General features: G+C 41.2%; 2 protein-coding genes across 3 annotated transcripts in view; both read left to right on the forward strand.

Moving 5' to 3' along the window:
- The window catches only part of LOC118330174 (serine/threonine-protein phosphatase alpha-2 isoform-like), an 8,898-nt gene extending 6,028 nt beyond the window's left edge, over positions 1-2,870 (forward strand). The window contains exons 5-7 of the mRNA XM_035664627.1: positions 935-1,158; positions 1,717-1,851; positions 1,964-2,870. Coding sequence (XP_035520520.1) covers positions 935-1,158; positions 1,717-1,851; positions 1,964-2,059 — 455 coding nt within the window. The 3' untranslated portion in view covers positions 2,060-2,870. The remainder of the gene's footprint in view (positions 1-934; positions 1,159-1,716; positions 1,852-1,963) is intronic.
- Positions 2,871-10,748: 7,878 nt separating this feature from the next.
- On the forward strand, positions 10,749-21,707 carry atp2a1l (ATPase sarcoplasmic/endoplasmic reticulum Ca2+ transporting 1, like). Of its 2 annotated transcripts, XM_035664455.1 has the most exons (24): positions 10,750-11,031; positions 12,016-12,033; positions 12,466-12,548; positions 13,403-13,507; positions 14,378-14,516; positions 15,154-15,234; positions 15,332-15,417; positions 15,547-15,844; positions 15,937-16,103; positions 16,212-16,300; positions 16,384-16,486; positions 16,583-16,714; positions 16,872-16,988; positions 17,088-17,306; positions 17,406-17,517; positions 17,785-18,008; positions 18,117-18,337; positions 18,446-18,648; positions 18,739-18,824; positions 18,905-19,038; positions 19,134-19,251; positions 19,412-19,529; positions 19,888-19,933; positions 21,417-21,707. In XM_035664455.1, exons 1-23 carry the CDS (start codon positions 10,914-10,916, stop codon positions 19,890-19,892), a joined length of 2,976 nt encoding a protein of 991 aa, XP_035520348.1. In that variant the 5' UTR covers positions 10,750-10,913; the 3' UTR covers positions 19,893-19,933; positions 21,417-21,707. The 2 variants fall into 2 exon arrangements, with proteins under 2 accessions (XP_035520340.1, XP_035520348.1); XM_035664447.1 differs by lacking the exon at positions 19,888-19,933 and having other exon boundaries at positions 10,749-11,031.
- Positions 21,708-21,745: the final 38 nt, after the last annotated feature.

Below are 21,745 nucleotides of genomic sequence, written 5' to 3' on the forward strand. Positions count from 1 at the left end.
TTAGAATGAGACGTTTTTATCTACAGAGGCAGTGAGGCCACCATTTTGAATCGCCATGTTTGTACTGTAGCCCAGAACGGACAAACCAAACACTTTTTCTTTTTCTCATTTCACAAGTTTCACTGATTTTCTCTTAGACGCTTAGAAGGCTGAACTGTATTAAAATATTTGCAGTCTGCTTCTTGACCGCTAGGTGTCACTAAATCCTACACTTTTTAAAAAACGTCCAACTTTACAGCGTCCCCATTTTTAAAAAATGTTTTGTGGTGGTAATTTTTCAATCGTGTAAGATCACAAAACGACACTTAATCTTCACCTTTGAGAAGCTGTAAACGGGAAATGTCTGTAATTTTTGTTATTAATTATTAGAATAGTTGCAGATGAGCTTTCTGTCGATTAGACTAATCAACTAATCTACTAATTATTTCAGCTCAAAAACTTAATGTTACAGGCCTTATTCCCTTCTGTGTTTATAAATTGCACAAGTAAATGAAATAGTTAATGGTATTAAAAGGCCTGTCAGTCAGAATTCAGGGTGATTGCACGTCTGATTTGTTATATTTTAGATCCCAATTCTGTAAACATTTGATTTATTTTGGTTGTAATATTGATATCAAGATACTATTTATATTGTGGTTTAGTTTTAAATCACATTTTTAAGTTCTAATAATCCTTAAAAGGGCGTGTGTGTGTGTGAAAGGCACGTTCTGCAACTATGGATCTCCTTGGTAGTCGGACCGAAGATCCTATTTTCCCCTCATTTTTCCAGGTTTTGGGTTTTCTGTTTCTGGTTAAGTTTGAACTGAAAGCTACCACTAAAACCAAACACAGGCTTAACGACACCCGGACCGATACCGTCTGTGTAACATCACAGACACTAAACACAAGTTTTCTCCTGTCTAACACTTAACTGTTGTACACTGATCTTCTCCAGGCCTATCCCCAGACCTCCAGTCTATGGAGCAGGTCCGAAGGGTCATGCGCCCCACTGATGTGCCTGACCAGGGCCTCCTCTGCGACCTGCTGTGGGCTGACCCAGACAAAGATGTGCTGGGCTGGGGTGAGAACGACCGTGGTGTGTCCTTCACTTTTGGTGCAGACGTGGTCACAAAGTTCCTCCACAAACACGACATGGACCTCATTTGTCGGGCCCATCAGGTCAGTGCACAACCTTGATCCTAAGATTAAAGATGTTTCAGAAGTAGGAATTAAAGGCGGTAAATAAATTAAAAGGCCATGCATCGGGTTAAACTGGGAGGAGTTGGCTGTAGAAACTATAGGAGAGTAGCGCTCTCTGTTAAGATGTAGATTATTATTAGGTTTTTTTATTATGGTTTCATTCTACAGTATTTGTGTGTTGGGAATCTTTCCTCCTCCTCTTTAAATAAACTAATTTGCGTAGTTTATGCAAGGTTAGTACTGTAACTGTCCAGCTGTCAGTTAATATTTGAAGAAAAGTCAGGTGGAACTGATGAAATACTTGGATAACCCATAGCCAGTTCAGCACTGTTGGGTTTCAGCGCAGTTTTACTGATTGCCATGTAGGCAGTTTCAGGTGATAGCAAAGTATTTATGATGCCTTTGTCATAAACCTTGGTTTATGTAAGGCTGTAAATGATTTCCAGTTGTCCAAATCATTGTATTCAGGTGAGAAGCCATTGTTAGAGATTTCTCACTCCTTTTAGAACAACATGGTAACCTGTTGTTTGCTCTCAGGTGGTCGAGGACGGATATGAGTTCTTTGCAAAGAGGCAGCTGGTGACTCTGTTCTCAGCCCCAAACTACTGCGGTGAGTTCGACAATGCCGGAGCCATGATGAGCGTAGATGAGACCCTCATGTGCTCATTCCAGGTAAGCAACAGACCAACCAAAACCAGCCTTCGTCAACAGTTTCTAAAAAATGATGTAAAATGTTTTTGTGACCTTTCTTTGCTCAGTTTTGTTCTTTGTCTCCCTTCCACAGATTCTCAAACCTGCAGACAAGAAGCTGTTCTATGGCGGTGGAGGAGGCATGGGCTCTGGGCGCCCAGTCACTCCCCCAAGGAAAGCTAAGAAATGACACCCGTAGTTTGCCCTCGACCTCCAACCCATCCCTCCTGCCCTCTCTACCTCTCTTCTCCTTTCTTTCACCAAACAGCCAGAAATCAAACCTATACCCAGGGCTTTTTTCCTTTTTTATCTGTACTTCTTAAAACATTTAATGTTACGAATTGTCTGAGTGAGTGCGTGCGTGCGCAGATGACCAACGCGTCTCGTCTGCCGGTGAGCATTAAAATCATGTGTGCACGTGTACATTTTGTGTGAGAGTATTAGAGATTTATACTTTCCCCTCTCTCTTACCACTCTTCCCGTGGAAAGGTTGAAACCACAGTGTCTGTCTGTACAGTAATTCTGACTGAAATGCAGGGTTTGGAAGACGGTGGAGATTGCTCACATGATGAATTTAGCAGCAAACCCCTGCCAGCAGGTGATGTGTGTGTACTTGTGGAGGGGGGAAGTATTTTGTTTTCCCTGTCCTCTGTACTGTAAAATCTCAAACACAGGTGTGTGTGTGTGTGTGTGTGCGCGCGCGTGTATGTTTATGTGCGTGCATGCAGTGTCTTGCCTATTTGAGTGTGGCTTCTCAGTATCCTTGTACGGGAATGAGTAAGTCACCTTGTCTCACAAGAGCAAGCACATGCTTAACCCCCCACACAACACACACACACACACACACACACACATACGTATGACTCTTCAGATTCATATGAGCCAGAGCTGTAAAAACCCCATACAGTTTAGGTTTGTACAGATTTGATTACTTGAAAGAGATTTTTTGTGAATTCGTTTTGTAGTCTTTCATCAAGTTGACCAATAAAGCGAGAATCTGAGCTTCAATGTCTACTAGTCATTTGTATTGTGATCCTGTATCTGCTGTATGAGCTAAAGGTGGATTTGTAATGAAAATATAGATGCAAATAGATAATCCGTTAAACATGTCCAGACAAAGCCAAACAGGTAAATGTTACAAATACTCTATAAACTGTCTGTAGGTGTGCTATCCAAAGAAAGTGCTACCCGGTTATTATAAAATGTCTTTTCACAATTACACTTTAATGCGAGTTGCTTTTATTACAAATTTAAAATAACACCTGGAATAAAATAATAACCTGCAATACACAACAATTGTTAAAGGAAACAATGAAGTAGCATTTTCTAACATTAAGCAGATTTTTGGAAATGTTTTGTATTGTTTTAGGGCTACAACTTATTTTTTATTATTTATTAATGTGCCTATTGTCTCAATTAATCATTTGGTCTGGAATGGTGACGAATGCCCGTCACAATTTATTAAAGGTGTCACCAAATATCTTGTCAAATAAATAACCCAAATCTAACATTCACTTCACTATCATGTAAGATAAAGAAAAGCCTTTGAGAAACTGGAACCAGCTAATGTTGGCATCTTTGCTTAAAATGTGATTTAATTACATGATCATCATACTGGTTATTTTTATAGATTCAAACGACTGTAAAATTACTGTTAGTACGAGCGATAATTTAGCCTGAACTGAATCAAACTTTGTAAAAACAGATGTGCCCACAAAATCAGTATGGTTTCTAAAACAATGTAAACTACTATTCAGCTACAGTAAATCCTGCTATTATTATCTGTTAATGTGCAGTATGCCTTGGATATGTTCAGTTGTTGTCCACATGGAGGTGCTGTTGAGCTCTCTTGTCACCTCCAGTCGGAGGATCCACTCAACTGAGACAAACACTGAAGAGCTTTAGTTAACAAAATGCTCATTGCTGAACATTTTCCCAAGGGAAGGTTAACTTTTCATAAGTGTTGGATTTATGCCTGAAAGTAACTATGGCGGTCTACTGTTGAAAATGGTAAAATGTGTAAAATCCTATCTGCATTAATAAGCTGGTATAAATGTAAATAATTTTGAATATTCCGAGTAATAATCACTTCTGTTGCTACACAGTGGCTGTGTTGAAAACGATGTACTTCTCTTTTACACTCCTCGTTCTATATTTATAAGAAACGGATCACATTTCCTACTTAGGCATTTCTCTGGCTCTTTTTGCATTCATTCGTCTTCCTGTCATCAACACCCTTCTTCAAGGCGCTCCGTCCATCATTTGCCTTCTTTTTACAGGACCATTGAGGTGAAAGGTGAAGATTAAAACTCAGATTTAATATACTTCAGTATAGAAGATGTTTATGATGCATGAATACGTAGGTTGCACAGTTAAATGATAGACATGATTATTTAAAGTTGCCCTCAATTCTTACTGTGGCACTTCTTTTGGATTATGTTTGCAAATTGTATGTTGGTCAGTGAGTCTTGAGGACTCAAATGTGACCTTGTTTCAGACGTGTGCAGGTTTACTATGGTATATTCAATGCTGTTAGAAAAGGGTGAAAATCAAACTTTGCTTCATAGATTATGGGGTCCGGCCCATTTTTGTGGTTGCGCCATCCGTCATAGCTATTAAGCCAAAAATAGTGTCTTGGTTAGATAAGATACTGGAAATAGACGAGACATTGAAGATGTAGTAAGTAAGAGTTCATCTTTCAGATGATACCAAATACTGTACATACTAGTTCATACAGCTATGCTGGCCTGAAATACTAAGCGGTTTAGTTTATGACTGCTGTTATGAAACTTAAGGAGGATTTTGTTCAGACATCCAAATAAGAAAAAGTCTGGAAGCAGTCTGGAAACGTGAACATCAAAGTAAGTTTTAAATTGTGAAATGTAATCCACTTAATAATAATAATAATAATAATAATAATAAACTTTAATAAAAACTGCAGATAAAAACATCACAGGAAGAACAGCAGATAAAGATGTAAAGCGGCAGTAAATTTATTGTAAGGTTGAGGAGGTTTATGTTGTATTTGTATGTGCAAAAGGGCACTCAAATGAAAGTATGTTTACGGTATGATACCAAGAACTCAAGTTGAAATAAAATTAGTCATTAAAATAATCGAGTACTACTACTGTGTATCTACTAAAAAAGCTGCTTCATAACTTCATGAGTAAAAAAGAAAGATACAGGTAAAGATTTCGTGTCACATCCTCTCCTGATTAGACAGTAGTTTAAATGAATACCATTCCAGTTCTTTGTCTTTTCAGTGTGAACACAACATTTCCATGGCTACATTAACATCATTAAACTTAACAAATAAATGTGCAGCGAGTATCTGCAAATGCAAAAAAAGTAAAAGTACTTGAGTACATTGAAAGTATGCTGCATTAAAACTACTTCAACTAGTACAATTTACTCAAGAAAGTACATGCAATGAAGTAAATGTAACTCTTTACTACCCACGTAGTTCATAATATAGTCAACCAAACGGATCTGCTGCTATCTCCTGGGAATACTGAATCAACTTCACTGTACATTGACTGACTCGAGGCAGCTGTAAGTCTGAATTGATCTCAGCCAGTAAAACTAACAGGATGCTGTGCCTGATTCTGCAGAGCTTGAGTTACCCAACAAAGTGTCTTTGCCTGTAAATTAACAACACGGGTCTCTAAAAAATGCAGAGCCAGCCAAGTAAATGACACCCTATCAGTAAAAAGAAAGACACTTTTGATCAACGGGCTCATTTTCCTGTCGGCTCCCTCATGGCTTATATAGTACAGCCCTAAGTGTGTGGAATGGTGTGAACAACCAGGAACTCTCCAGCCCGATGTGCCACATGGATACTGATGACGCTGTGTGGAGTCCAATGTGCCCTCCAACATCCTGTCTTATTTTCTCCCAATAGATGAAAGTTAGACTTACGAGCCTGAACTAAAGGTCCAGCATTCTGAAATAAAAAAGCCGCAAAGCTGTCGTGGTGCCAGGCCCGGCAGCCCAGTGTCACCTGCTCTATTTATATCTCGTGAGGAATTCTGGATTCAGAGACTCAGCTGCCACTTCTATTATTACTATTAGCTAATGCTGTAACAAGTACCCAGCTAACACCGACACTGTAGCTCTTTTATCCATTGCCTTATTGCCCAGTACTAATTATGTCCTCACTGTCAATACCACACATGTTATTTCATTTTATAACCTCCTGGTTCCCTTAATTTATTTTGCATGCGCCTAAAAAAGTTAAAGATCGTAACAAACCTGCAGATTTTGGACGCAAGTCTGAAAACGTACACTTAAAGGTGGTTTCAGTCATTCTGGACGAAGATGGTTGATTTTTGAGTCTCATTCACAGGTTGTGAAATACTAACTGATTTTGGCAACCCAAAGCTTTGCTATTTGAAGTCCTGGGAGCAGGAACGCCATCTGTTGTGTCGTGTGGCTCGTATTTAACAACTAGAGATGTTCAGATACAATTTTTTCCTTCCCGATGCCAGTTCCGATACCTGGACTTTGCATATCGATTTGTGTACCAATCCAAAAAATTTAAAAAATAAAGTTAAACAATAAAGAAATAAAATTGTTGTATGGCCTGGCTCAGGTTAAACCCTTTGTCAGAGTCAGAGTGGGGGGAGGGGGGAGGGGTCATGACTTTGCTATCCTGGGGAAAATATGGTGAACGGGACACTGCTGAGGAGTAGCAGGGTCCCTATCGGAGGAATTTCCAATGCTGGTATCTGTTACCACCTTTAAGATGCTGCGGTAGTCTTAACTTAGTGCTTAGAGTGTTATTTTAAAAAAGACCAGTATTTCAGTCTGTTACTTCAGCATAAGAATTACACTGCCTAACTGACAAATGACTTTAAGTTGTTTTTCATAGGTCTAGATGAATGAAAGTGTGTTAATTTTTACCAGCTACTGTAAATGAGGATTCCATCACCCACAAATGGATACCATACAATGTGTAACTGAATATGCTGTTAATGACAATAAGCTTATTTAGGAAATGTATCAGTCTTTCCTGGCTCCACGTCTTTAAGTGACAAATGTCGCCTTGTCCCTCTCACTTGGCTTGTGCCGTGCAAGTCAGCAGAGACAGACTTAGTTGCGTAAGATAGGCGTGCGTACAGCTGCACCGCCACAGCACTTAACACTTGTACAGAACTGGGAACATGTATAGAGTTCACAAACGGAGGAGGGAGGGCACGATGGGTTAAGGCGGCACATGGTGATCCCTCAGCCTGGCACGAGGGCGTGGCATGTTAGCGCCACGGTGGGAGTTGGAGGTGATGGGTGTCCCAGCTAGGGTTTACGCTGTAGTAGTCCCTGTACCCGCAGGCTACTGACACTTCAGAGATAGACAGAGGTGGAAGATGGAGGGGATCGAGGGAGAAACCTTATCCTTCTGGGATATTGAGTTAAATGTCACAGCTCTGCCCTGAGGGAGACACTGACAGGCCGACCCCTATCACAGCTCCCAAATCTCAGAGGTCAACGGCTGCACAACAGCTGAGGCCTGGAGAAGGGCTGGATGAAACAGAGATGGGGACACTGGCAGAACAGAATAAGAATAAAATGTTTTAGCAACATGTCTGGGAACAAAAAAAGTTCATGTAACATAAATATAGCGCCAAATGTTAGTCCCTGTTACTTGTAGATGTTGAGAATATTAATTTAAAGTTCTTAAACGTTTGGATGGGGTGTAGATATCTTGCTAACTGTAGTGTGGATTTTGCACACTCATCATTGCAGTAATTATTGTCATACTATCTGGAATACCTTTGAAATCAGACAATTATTGTTTACATGTAGAAGAACTAAAATTCAATACTTACTTGAATTCTAATAAAAGATGTGTTGTATAAATATATTTGCTTTGATTATATGCATGCATACACTATAAAGCTTAGTACACACCTTTAAAAGAGAATGGGTATTTTAGTTATATTGTTTAACTTAAAACACTTAAAATATGCATTAAACTAGATGCTTTCTGCCCTTTTTTGGCTCTTTTCTACATCATAGTTATTATATTTTACCTTCTGGGAAAGGAATTGCCCCTCACCAATAGGTCAGAGGGACGGATCACTTGGTCACCAGCAGCTGATTGGAAACTTGAAAGCATCCATTAAAACAGCTTCCTATTTTAGAAGTTCTCTGTGGAGGAGCAGCAGGAGCTCATGTTTGTGTTACAAATAGTGTAATACTGTAAATACTATAAATACTCTAAATACGGCCTCAGTTATATAGTGCATCAACAGTAAGTTACTGAGTACTGTAAATGAGGTTAAGATGCATTAAATGTGTATTCAACATTATAAATGTGTATCCTATGTTTAAATTTATTATATAGACTTGTTCTCCATTTGTTAATGGGAACACAGCAAGCTGAGCTGTGTCCTCTAAACAGAAATTATACTGATGAGTCATGATAGTGGTGTAAAGTAATGAGCTGGACTAAAATAAATGTTTTTAACCTTTTCATTAACTTCATTACCATACAAATTACTGACTCCCTTACGACTAGAGAGAGAGTTTTCTTCACACAATTTGTACATACAATATCAATAACAGCACACCAATTAATATATTATCAAACATAAGTACAAATCTTGAAGAAAACAAACAGGCTTTAAGAAAAAAATGCATTTAAAATCTGACGAAAATAAATCATCAAGTTAAAGATAAACTATCCAGTGGGATGATGTTGAATTTAAAACTTTAAAAAAGGATTTCGGCATTCAATCTTCATCAGTTTTACTGGCTAGTCCGCAGTCTTAAAACTCACTTTATAGTTGTTCACACCATGATGTAAGTCTTTGAGGTCATGTAAATCAGTCTGGTCAGTCAGGCAGTTGTCACTAGAAGTAAAAACAAAACAATTCCTTAAATACAAAGCTGCATCATAGAAGAGTGAAATTAGACGTGTTTGTCAGTTATAAAAGATAAAGATGAGACAGAAGCCCAGCAGTGAACACTGCTGTGATAAAAATAAAGATGGTAAAGGATAGTGCTATAATTATTATTATTTTTATTATTCTCTCTAAAGTTATGTTTCAATTTGTTCAAATGACACAACACCACCAACATATTTAATTGTCATTATTGATCTATATATGACCCTTGTAAAGACCCTCATACTGTATCTCAGTGGTCTCTGTATCCCACTCAAATTGCTGTTTTCTGTCTCCCTCAAGCACAATTTGTTTAGCCTGATTTGTTTGAATTTGCTGACCACCCAGTCTATACTTTATGGCCACACTTTTAGTGAAATTCTAATGAAATGTAACTAACATCCAGGTGGCTAACACTGAAAGCAGTTAATTTCTTTTCTAGTAGAAGTCTGACCAATAATAAACCTTGGAGAACTCAAACTTGTTATGCAAGCGCCTTTTTAAGAGTTTTTCACAGTGAGAACAAATTGTACAATGACACTGTACACAACAACACGAGGCAGGAATAAATAGATTGCAGCAAAAAATGTGTCCTATAGCTGTTGGATGTGACGAGCACTGACCACTGCTGTTCTTACAGGAACACCTGTCAGTTTATTGATTAGCAACAGCAACTTGAATTCCTGTGTACAGAAGACTCTGCACCACCCAGCAGTCTGTTTACTGCTGTTAAGACAAATTGTAAATCAACACGGTCTGTGCCGACAACATACGCTTCCGTTTTATACAGACGTTTTCACAATATAAAAGATTTACTGGCATATTGTCAGAAACAAAAAATATGCAGGCATACAGAGGACAGCAAATAATACATGATCAAATCCAAAGTTACCAGATTTTCAAATACAAATAAAAAAGACCTAATGGACCTAAGTATATAACAAGAAACATGTTAGTTTTTCTGTTAAATCAGCTACGTTCTTTCATGCCAATAACAAATTCAATGCTCTGTATCCACCACAAGAGGCCATTGTGCCTCACTCCATTGCAATTTGTGGCCGTATCATCTGTCATGCATCTACTTTAACCGCGCCATATCTCCCTGCTGCCTTCTCTTCCTCATAAAAAAAGAGAAATAAAACTTGATCCTCCTGTATCTGCAGCCGGGGCTTTTCCTCTGCGGTGGGATAGTATGACACCCTGGCTGTCCCCTTGGCATTCCTGTCCCCCTGCGATCATTCCTCTACTACACACTCACTTTCTTCTGTCCTTTATCATTCCTGTGTCTTACTTAACTAGGTTTATTATCAGGTCTGGGGTCTCTGTTATGAGTCATTATTGGCTCTGCAGAGCTTTAGATACATGTACACATATTGATGATGAAGTTCTGTAGCGTAGAGTTCTCGTTCAGGATTTAAGTTGAGAACCTTTTGTTTCAGTGTGCCGACGTGTCTAACTCACATTCTCATCGTGAAAATGCCAACTAACGCTTGTCCTAAATTATTTGTCCACCATGTTCCTTCTTCTGTCTCTCACTCTGTGTGTAGTTCACTCCTCTTACTCTGGCTCAGCCACCTTCCTCAGCAGAAACCAGTTGAGCCGTCACTCAATGCCCCCCCCGCCCCCCTCACCCCTTCCTCCCTTCTGGATGATCTCCTGTCTCACTCTCTCACCTTCTCCCTTCGTCTTATTCCACTGACTATGCATGTTCCAAAAACAGATCTCATTTTCATCCACGATGCGACCCCCAAACCCCCCTCCCTCCTCCTCGAGCCCCCTGCACCACCACTCTCTTGCATTGCCTCCTATCCAAATCCAAGCCTTGTCCTCAGTTCCTGTCCAAGTCCACCATCTCACCTCCCCATTGCTCCACCTCAAGCCCCACCCGTGCCCCCCCATCCCACCATGTCCTCCCATGCTGGAATTTGGAGGCGTGTGTCGGTGGGGTGTCCACCAATCCTGAGCCCTTTAGTGGTATAAAACCCTGAGTCTGTATGCACACATTCGCTCTTTCTGTCAGTCCAGCACTCCTGAATTGGAGGGTGCCACACTTCTAGGTAAGGGTGGTGGACCAAAGGTAAAAACTGCAGCAAACAACAAGAAGTAAAAGAGCGCGGATAGGAACGGTTAGACGGGAAATCTCTTGTCTATCCAGAAAGGATGGAGAACGCACACGCAAAGGGGCCGGCAGAATGCCTGGCTTACTTCGGGGTGAATGAGAACACCGGACTCACTCCCGACCAGTTCAAGAAGAACCTGGAAAAATATGGCCACAATGGTGAGAGAGCGGGGCAACTGGGATGGGGAGGGAGGCCTACTAAAAGAGGAACTCACAAAGTAACTGTTTGGTAACTAGGCCACATTGAGAAACTTGTTGCTTCATAGTTAAAGAAAGATCTGAGTGTTTGCATTCAAACTATTCCACAGAATACTTTTGCCAGGACAAGTGTTTTCTGGAGTTAACACCAGCGGAGTTTCCAGAGATACTTGTTGGGTCGGGCTGGGTTGAGTTTTTTTTGCATGTGATGCTTTTTTAGAGAGGAGTTGCAACAGCTGGTAGAAATGCAGAGACATTGAGAAGCAGAGACTTTGAGGGCTTTGAAGGGCTATTTAAAGATAGCCAAAGAAGATGGCTGGAGAGCGAGAGAGACAGGTGATGGCTCAAGAAGCTTCCTGGGTGATATATGGGGCGGGCATTAACAGGAGAGATGGATAATTTTAGGCCGGGTTAAAAGGGGAGGTCCTTAGATGGATTAGGGCTAAATGACCCGTAATATCATTGCTAATCAATAACCAATGGAATGGCAAATTAGAGAGCAAAGGCTGTGTAATGTGGCAGCAACACTCTTGTTTTCACAGTGATGTTTCTGTTGCCTTGGAAAATTATAGTGAGCTGCCATTAAACATGTTTTAATGTTGTTTAAAAAAGAAATTCAGTTTGATCTGAGGACACTTTTCACATACAGCAGGTCTAGACATTTTAAACCCAACAATTCCCACAGTTAAGGAATTTATAAAGTGAACAACCGCTGCAGTGAGTGTTGGAAGCTGGCAGCAGGTAGCGTCACCAAGTGTAACTGTGGGGTTTTTGAAAGAGATGGAAGTTTTAAAAAAAGAAAAGAGCTTGAGTTCACATATATTATCTTAAACTTTTTTTCCCAATGTTTTGTTGAAAATGTTTTTTGTCCGAACATTAATCATTTTAACTAACCGTCCTTTTTTCTGTCTTTCTGTCTCCACACACTTTCTCCTCCAACTCCAGAGCTGCCCGCTGAGGAGGGTAAGTGTTTATCCAGCCACATACATGTACATCTAGAACAGGAACTTACAGACACCTGATTTGACCCAGATGGCAAGACAATCATTAAAACTGCCCCTCATCCACAGCAGGGTTGTAATAAAAACACGCAGACTGCCTTTTGATTGTGTGTTGCCCAATTGCTAATGACAGTGTATAATAGTAATAATAATATATATATATATTAAAAAAAAAAATAATAATAAATATATATATATTATATATAATATATTAAATATAATAATAGTAATGGCAGTGTATATTATATTTTCACTATCATCTTCAGCAACAAAGATCACAAATCCATACTATAAACATTTCCCATAGCACTGCAGTACATTTTCACTTGCATAAGTCAGTAATACATTTATATTTTGTGATAAATAATTCTATCTCTTTGTCTGTCTCGCTCAGGTAAGAGCATCTGGGAGCTGATTGTTGAGCAGTTCGAGGACTTGCTTGTCAGGATCCTGCTGCTGGCTGCCTGCATCTCTTTTGTAAGTAAACAAATGTTAGTCTTTTATATATATAATCATGTAATTTTAAACTGTGGTTATTCCTGCCATGCTCACTTTAAACTCAAGTAGCAGTAGTAGGGTTTGCAGTAGACATAATAGTAGCAACAAATTCCAGACACTGACGTCATGTGGGATCAGACACTTACTTACTTTCTTACATTTACATTTTTGGCACAATAATCTCTGACCCCTTTAACATTCTTTATTGCCATCTTGAAACGGGCAATCAGTTGCATTTAACTTTGAAACCCATCACACAAACTCTTCCAGTAAGCATGCTGCACTTCATCACCTCTGTCTGGTCACTTGGTCAAGATTACTCCCCTCCACCCCTGCATGTATTTTTGAGGACGACAACTTGAGAGGAGGGAGACAGATTGCGAGAGCTTGTTGGAGGTGTATTAATTCCTATGCCCAGCTTTCACCCCTTCGGGCAGCTGTCACGATGGCCTTAGAAGGCGAATATTGAGGAGCCAGTGAGAGACGGGGGTCAGGAAAGTATAGGGGGGCTGAAGGGTAAGGGTTTATTTTAAGAAGGCCCCAAGCTGAGGAGAGAAACTGAATCCTTCGGGAAAGGTCAGGCCTGAAGGAAGGAACGAAGGGCCTCCACAGAGAGAGGGTTGAAGTCAGAAGGAGCAAGGAGTTATGGGACACTGAGATCACATTAAGATCAATTGTGCAATTATATTATGACATATGAAAATATTATCAAAATAACAGGCGTTAACATGTGTATAAAACATATTTACACATACATGCATTTTTTTTATTTCTTTGCATGATGTTTCCTAGTCCCACTGTTACTAATTTGCTCTTTACCACTCTGACCTCAGGTGCTGGCCTGGTTCGAGGAAGGTGAGGAGACCGTCACCGCCTTTGTGGAACCCTTCGTCATCCTTCTTATCCTCATCGCTAATGCCATTGTTGGAGTGTGGCAGGTCAGTGACGAGGCCCAGCACGTTGAGCAATGAGACATATCCATTGCACTGATGACAGAATGTACCAGTTTCCGGTTCCAGTTAATGCTGTGTTTTCTACCCAGACGTGGTTGTACAACTGTAACATTATCACTTTCACGGCCTTGAAGCTCAGAATAGTTAGTGTGTGCTCTAAATTTGCTGTTTACACAAAGTAAATCTTAAATCAACAATATTATTCTCCCTAACACCAATTCAGGGGATAGATGATTCACATTATGCAAGTTATGCTGTTGCATGCCATTAAGTAATTGGCACTGCTGTCAGGTATCAGTCACTATGGGAACTTTGTTGTTATCACATCCCCGCCAAGTGTCTAAATCTGCTGCTTCGTTCCTGTTTTTCTAATTGAGAAACAGAACTGGCTTTTGCAGCCTGCTATTAGAAGATTTATGTTGTGTGTCTCAGATCAAATTTTATCACTCCAACTACTAGTGCCTCAGTAAGATGATCCCTGCGCCACTTTCCACACTAATTGTTTTTATTTGAAAAGAAAGACAAGAAGCAGTATATAGTAACTTCAGATTTAATAGCGCACATCAGATCATAGATTTGACCTACTCATGTGTCATCAGTAGATTGTGTATCAGTGTGTAATTGCTGTGTATAATGGCTCAAAGCCTGCTAGAGGACATTGCCAATGCCAGACCAAGGTCAAAATGAGTATGGTTTACATTCAAGCAAGGATAAACAAGTGTGCATTAGGGTTTTGTTTTCTCAATAAAGTCAGGCTCAAAATGTATGAATTTCTGTTGTTATTTTAGCTGACCGCCTTTTCTTGTTTTGACTTTTTAATGACTGTTTGCACCTTTCTGTCTGTGTGTGCCACAGGAGCGTAATGCTGAAGATGCCATCGAGGCTCTCAAGGAGTACGAGCCTGAGATGGGCAAAGTTTACCGTTCTGACAGAAAGAGTGTGCAGATGATCAAGGCCAGAGAAATTGTCCCTGGAGATATTGTAGAGGTGTCCGGTAAGAAATGTCAAGATTGTCTCTTTTTGATAACTAATTTTTAAAGGGGAAGTGAGTTACTTCAATTTCTGTTAAAGAAAAGAAAGACAGACACACATTCAGCATGTATGTGTCTGGTCTGGTGTTGGCTGATGGCAAAGCCTCGTGTCTTTTTAAGGCAATGTGAGCGCGGCAGGATGGAGTAGCACTGCTGTGAAAACATGCTGACTGAAAGAAAGCAAAATCAGGAGTATAAATACCCTCACTAGCATCTGCTGCACCTCTTCTCCACTCCCTGCCATTGCCGACGTCTGTTCATTTGTCAGTGTACACCTGTTCCCTCTAGCCGGCTGTCCCCACCCCCCACCCTGTGTGGTTCATTCTCATTGGGCCCTGCATGTGTCAGCTTAGGTTTTGTATTATTATGAAATGCATCGGATGGATTAAATATAAAGTTATTCTGAGCATTTGAAATAAATTCTACCATAATTTTTCAGTCACTTGAAAATCACAAAAAATAAGACATTTAGTGAGAGAAGGTGGTGTGTAAATATACACAGCCACCATAACTGCATTTATTTTATGTAAATAAGAAAAACAATTACACGATCTAGGACAAAAAACTCAAATTTATTCAAATTCTGGCTTTTTCCCACAGTTGGTGACAAAGTCCCAGCTGACATCAGGATTGTTTCCATCAAGTCCACCACCCTGCGTGTTGACCAATCCATCCTTACTGGTAAGCTTTCAAGAAACCTTAAATCTGCCTAATACGTGTTTTTCTATATTATCTCCAGTTGCAGTTTTGAGATAATGTTCTGTTTTCTCTCTCACAGGTGAATCCGTCAGTGTGATCAAGCACAATGAGGCTGTTCCCGACCTCAGAGCTGTCAACCAGGACAAGAAGAACATGCTTTTCTCTGTAAGTGCCTCACCAACATCAATATTTTATCTTCTCCGTTGCAGGCGTTTTCTTTCCCCCTGTTATTCATTATTTAATTTCCCTAATACTACCTGTTTTCTTACCTTTCTCTTCTTCGCTCCTCTGTAGGGCACTAACATCGCTGCTGGCAAGGCCATCGGTGTTGCTGTGGCCACCGGAGTCGCCACTGAGATCGGCAAAATCCGTGACCAGATGGCTGCCACCGAGCAGGAGAAGACTCCTCTGCAGGCAAAGCTGGACGAGTTTGGCGAGCAGCTGTCCAAGGTTATCTCCCTGATCTGTGTTGCTGTCTGGGCCATCAACATTGGCCACTTCAACGACCCCGTCCACGGTGGCTCATGGATCCGTGGTGCTGTCTACTACTTCAAGATCGCTGTCGCTCTGGCTGTGGCTGCCATCCCTGAGGGTAAGGGAGGCACTTCATCAAGCCAGAAAGAGACTGTTTGTTCCTCCACTCCTGTTTTTTTCACACTTAGATTTTTCGCCAATGTCTCACAGGTCTGCCCGCTGTCATCACCACCTGCCTGGCACTTGGTACCCGCCGTATGGCCAAGAAGAACGCCATCGTCAGAAGCCTGCCCTCTGTGGAGACCCTGGGCTGCACCTCCGTCATCTGTTCCGACAAGACCGGCACCCTCACCACCAACCAGATGTGTGTGACCAAGGTGGGTATCAACGTTATTCCCGCTCAAAAGGGAAATTGTGTTGTCGACAGTTTGTCTACAAAACTACATCAGACACAAGTAAAACGTTCTTTCTTTCTTCCGCCACAGATGTTCATTGTCAAGAATGTTGATGAAAACCATGTTGACCTTGATGCCTTTGACATCTCTGGCTCCAAGTACACCCCCGAGGGCGAGGTGTAAGTCATTTTGTCCAAACCCAGCATCCATTATACATTTGCACATGAGCCATCTCTCATTCATTTATAATTCTCTCATTCAGCTCCCAGGGAGGTGCCAAGACCAACTGCAGCACATACGACGGCCTGGTTGAGCTGGCTACCATCTGCGCCCTGTGCAACGACTCCTCTCTGGACTACAACGAGGTAAAGTCATTAAGTCATGCAGTATGTTTGCTACGCTGAAACCTTATGGCCTACCCCAATTTAACCAGTTCTCTCCATTGCCCTCCTTTTCCCCAGTCCAAGAAGATCTATGAGAAGGTCGGTGAGGCCACTGAGACTGCCCTGTCCTGCCTGGTTGAGAAAATGAATGTGTTCAACAGCAACGTGAAGAACCTGTCCAGGGTGGAGAGAGCCAACGCCTGCTGCTCCGTAAGTTTCCTCCTGCCATTTGCTACATGTTGAGGATAATTCACATGTTTATGGTCAATACAGCTATTTGTGAAAACTATTAGTTAATTAGATCAGTGTGTGGTGAGGTGACTGCCTTTTTCTTAAAAAAACCTTTTATCTTTGTGTCCTCCAATAGGTGGTTAAGCAGCTCATGAAGAAGAACGTTACTCTGGAGTTCTCCCGTGACAGGAAGTCCATGTCCGTGTACTGCACTCCTGCTAAGGGTGATGGTGGTGCCAAGATGTTTGTGAAGGCTAGTTTTCCTCTTTCTTTCCTTCCTTCTCACAGCTTTTGGTCAGACACAGTGAGGCATTCAACATAACACAAAATAATCATCCTGTTGTCTCCACAGGGTGCCCCTGAGGGTGTGATTGACAGGTGCGCATATGTGCGTGTTGGAACCACCCGCGTGCCCCTGACCAATGCCATCAAGGACAAGATCCTGGCTGTTATCAAGGACTGGGGTACCGGCCGCGACACCCTGCGTTGCCTGGCTCTGGCCACCCGTGACACCCCACTGAAGCTGGACGAGATGAACCTCGAGGACTCAACCAAGTTCGGCGATTACGAGGTGAGAACCTGACGGATTTGATGTTGAAATGTGTGGATACAGCCACAAATACATGTGAAAACATGGATTGAATGACTCCATTCACGCTTCTCTCCTCAGACTGACCTGACCTTTGTTGGCTGCGTGGGTATGCTGGATCCCCCTCGTAAGGAGGTCACTAGCTCCATTGAGCTGTGCAGAGCTGCCGGAATCCGTGTCATTATGATCACTGGTTAGTATTATGAGTAGGATGAATTATCAATACAGAAATGTGCTGTGATGTGTCCACCTGTAAAACATTATTATACATTTTTACACCCCAGACGTGTGTTGTAATACAATCCTTATTGTGCGTATCTGTTAAAACATCCACTGTAACCATTTGTATCTACAGTAGACAGATTTTAAAACAAGTGTAGATAAAGTTTGTGTGTTTCACCTCAGAAACATCCGTCATTTCACTGACTCTCCACCAAACTTCTCCATCTCCATATTTCAGGTGACAACAAGGGAACCGCTATTGCTATCTGCCGTCGCATTGGCATCTTCACTGAGGAAGAGGATGTTACTGGCAAGGCCTACACCGGACGTGAGTTTGACGATCTGCCCCTCCATGAACAGGCCGAGGCTGTGCGTAGGGCTTGCTGCTTTGCCCGTGTGGAGCCATCCCACAAGTCCAAGATTGTTGAGTTCCTGCAAGGTTTTGATGACATTACTGCTATGGTAAGAGCTCCGCAGCATACCTTAACTTGACAGAAACAAAGCACATGTCATACTGTACATGTGTGTAGTTTGAGAGTAGTTTTTAATTTCCTCTTCTCCAACTTCCAGACTGGTGATGGTGTGAACGATGCCCCTGCCCTGAAGAAGGCCGAGATCGGCATCGCCATGGGCTCTGGCACTGCCGTTGCCAAGTCTGCCTCTGAGATGGTCCTGGCTGACGACAACTTCTCTTCCATTGTGGCTGCTGTTGAGGAGGGCAGAGCTATCTACAACAACATGAAGCAGTTCATCCGCTACCTCATCTCCTCCAACGTTGGTGAGGTCGTCTGGTGAGTGGTGTGATGTACACTCTGCACCTGAACGGCATATTTCAGCCATCTTTCTCTGTCTCTGGCTAACCTCGGTTTGTTCTATTATTTCCTTTTTCACTCTCTCAGTATCTTCCTGACTGCTGCCCTGGGTCTGCCCGAAGCTCTGATCCCCGTCCAGCTGCTGTGGGTCAACCTGGTGACTGATGGTCTGCCCGCCACTGCTCTGGGCTTCAACCCCCCTGATCTGGACATCATGGGCAAGCCCCCACGTTCCCCCAAGGAGCCCCTGATCTCTGGCTGGCTGTTCTTCAGATACATGGCTATTGGTGGTAAGTAAGATTAGATTTGTGTGTTTGGATTTAGTTTCAATGCAGGAAAAACACTTGCCTACACTGATGCTGTGGCCTTTTTCCTGATAGGATACGTCGGTGCTGCCACTGTTGGTGGTGCTGCCTGGTGGTTCCTCTACGATCCCACTGGCCCAGGTGTCTCCTACTACCAGCTGGTAAGTAATTTATTTGATGTCATCTTTCACAAACACATATTTACGCAGACACTGATTAACCTCACCTTTCCTCTGTGCAGTCCCACTTCATGCAGTGCCATGATGACAACGAGGACTTCGTCGGCCTTGAGTGTGAGATCTTTGAGGCTTGTACTCCCATGACCATGGCCCTGTCTGTGCTGGTCACCATTGAGATGTGCAACGCTCTCAACAGGTAATTTGTTTTAAAATGAAAATACACCAGGCTTCAAGTTCAATGACACACTTGATTCCAATTCTCATAATTCCTCTTTTCTTTTCTTTTTCAAGCTTGTCTGAGAACCAGTCTCTGGTGCGCATGCCCCCATGGAGCAACTTCTGGCTGCTTTCCGCCATGACCCTCTCCATGTCCCTGCACTTCATGATCATCTATGTCGACCCTATGCCCGTAAGACAGCCGCCAGTGCTCCCTACTGTTTGATTTAAGAGCTAGAAATCTCCCAGTTCTAGGAATTATTGTATTGTCCTCTGTGACGTGTAGTTTTTGTTGTAGTTGCTTTACACTGCAGTTTCACAGCAGTTCTGACTGCCACTCTTTTGCCCCCTAGATGATCTTCAAGTTGACCCATCTGAGCGTAGATCAGTGGCTTGTGGTCCTGAAGCTTTCCTTCCCTGTCATCCTCATTGATGAGGTGCTGAAGTTCATTGCCCGCAACTACGTTGAGTGTAAGTAGCCTTGCATTTTTTGCATTCACTCTTAACATATTAAAAAAATAAAGATGTACCTTATTTCCTAAAATAACAGTTATGATCTCTTTTGAGAGAAAACTTTAATATCATTTTAATCAATAATACTGTTTTTTGTTAATCATTTGTTTAATATTAACAAAATGTAATCCTTCTTCATCCTTTACTGTCATTAAATTTTATCACGTCATCCCTTCATCAATCTACAAATCCATCATAAGTTCTATAATGCCTGTTTTCACCTGTCTGATCTTTCTCATCACTATCTATCTATCTCTTACTATCTCCTCTCTCCATTCAACATTAACTCACTTAACCCCTATTTGTTGATTTACAGACTAAATTCAGTCAACCAACCACCATTAGCCTGTAACTATATCAAGGTATTCTATGGCTATCAGTGTATCTATATTTTGTGTGTATGTTAGTGTATTTTTTGTTTTGCCGTGTATGTTCCTGCTCCTATGCAAAGCTGTCTTCATTGGTGTCTACGGTATTTTAGTATCACTCCCCTGTTGATGTGCATCTCTGGGTTCTCCCTACAACTTAATTACGTAATTATAAAATTAATCTAAACCTCTGTCACAAATTGACACAGTGGCACGATGACTAACAAATTGGGAGATCTCTCAGTGCTGCTATCTGTATCTGATGTCCTCCTCTGAGCTCTGTTTGTTGTTATATCTGATGTCGTACTGGCTTATGAGTTGCCTCAGAAGGCAAGTTTATCTCCTCTGAGTTGCTGCAGTCAATGTCAGCATTATAGCCTGTTTGTTGGGTTGTTTCTGTGTACATTAGTGAGTCCCCGTTCTGGTACCACTTTTGGAAAAAGGCATGATATTGTCAGTGTCCCACAAAACCCTTTGGCAACACTTTATTTTAACTCTCCCAATCTGCATTTATAAGCAGCACATACACATTTGAAACACATTATAATGTAGTTGTAAGCAGATAGAAGCTTTTTAAGTGTTTATTGATGTAGCTGTCAACAGATTTATCTCTTATGAAGCCATCCATAACAGGATGCTAGTATATACGCAGATATTGAATGGCAATATAATATAATACAACTGTTATATTATATAAAATATGTCTTTTAACTACACTATAATATGTTATAAAATGTGTATTTTATGTTTACATACTGCTTATAAATGATAACGGGGGTGAAAGCGTTACCAAACTTCTTATAAATATTTGGGAATTTAGAAGGAGATTGCCATGCTCTTCATATAAACCAACTAGTTCTTGAAAAGACCATTTCGTTCCTGAAAATGTGTGTTTTCTGTAGAAGTCTAACATTGTGATCATCATTCAGGTGTGTTCAAGCTACATTTGCATCTTTTTTTTACAACATTTACCTTAAGGGCAAGTGGTAACAGTTTGTCCCATTTAATGCTCTTTAACACTGGGGGGGACAAACCGCCTTTCCAAAAACTAAATGGACTGAAAATGAAATCCCACCCAGCTGGAGCTTCAACTTTAAAATGTTCAAAGCCAGTTTAACCCAGGCCTGAGCTTTCTCCGCGGTCCTCTCATGTAAACACAGCAATATTATTGCATTGCTCCTCAGCTAACTCAGGAAGCTTGAGCCTGTAGGTAAAAGCAAAATGGCTTCCCATTGTCCCGCCACTGATGCTGAAATAGTTTGCTTGCTGCTTTCAGTAGATTTGATGATTATAGATCACATCTAGCTTTTTTTGTGAAATTAGTTCCAATGCTTAGTAATGATCATATGTTCGTCTGCGAAGATAGTTTAAGTGCTGGTCTGCTTAAATTGTCAAAAGGGTCATTGTGTGTGTGACCAGATCATGTGTCCAAAAGTCCTTTCCCTCTCTGATTTATCTATTTTCTTTTCTTTCCCAGGTACAGAAGCTAAATAGAGATGTAGAAGAAGAGGATCTTAAGGGTTGGAGAGAAAGAGGCGGAGAAGAGAGAGAGGAAGATAAAAACCAAAGAGGGGAGTCATAATGAGCCAACCAATAGAAGAGAGGGGAGAAAACACAGGAAAATGTACAAAAAAATAGCCTCTATATAAGGAAGGAGATTGAATTAAAATGAGGGAAGTATCCCTGCTGATAAAGTATTAAAAATATTTAAGATTTTATTCTAAGAAATAAAGTATGTATTAAAAGTGATTTTTTTGTTAAACTTGGATATCCTCAGCTGTTGTGTTTTTGTGTCCTCTGTCCATT

This window comes from Morone saxatilis, unplaced genomic scaffold (assembly GCF_004916995.1).
Source record: "Morone saxatilis isolate NCDOM2014 unplaced genomic scaffold, NCSU_SB_2.0 Contig1, whole genome shotgun sequence".
NCBI classification, from domain to species: domain Eukaryota; kingdom Metazoa; phylum Chordata; class Actinopteri; family Moronidae; genus Morone; species Morone saxatilis.

Bases quoted from the DNA above. Each gene is read 5' to 3' on its own strand.
- atp2a1l (XM_035664447.1), top strand. From the start codon at position 10,914: ATGGAGAACGCACACGCAAAGGGGCCGGCAGAATGCCTGGCTTACTTC. The intron at 16,989-17,087 runs GCTAGTTTTCCT...TTGTCTCCACAG, and splicing joins GTGCCAAGATGTTTGTGAAG to GGTGCCCCTGAGGGTGTGAT. The intron at 18,825-18,904 runs GTAAGTAATTTA...TCCTCTGTGCAG, and splicing joins GTGTCTCCTACTACCAGCTG to TCCCACTTCATGCAGTGCCA.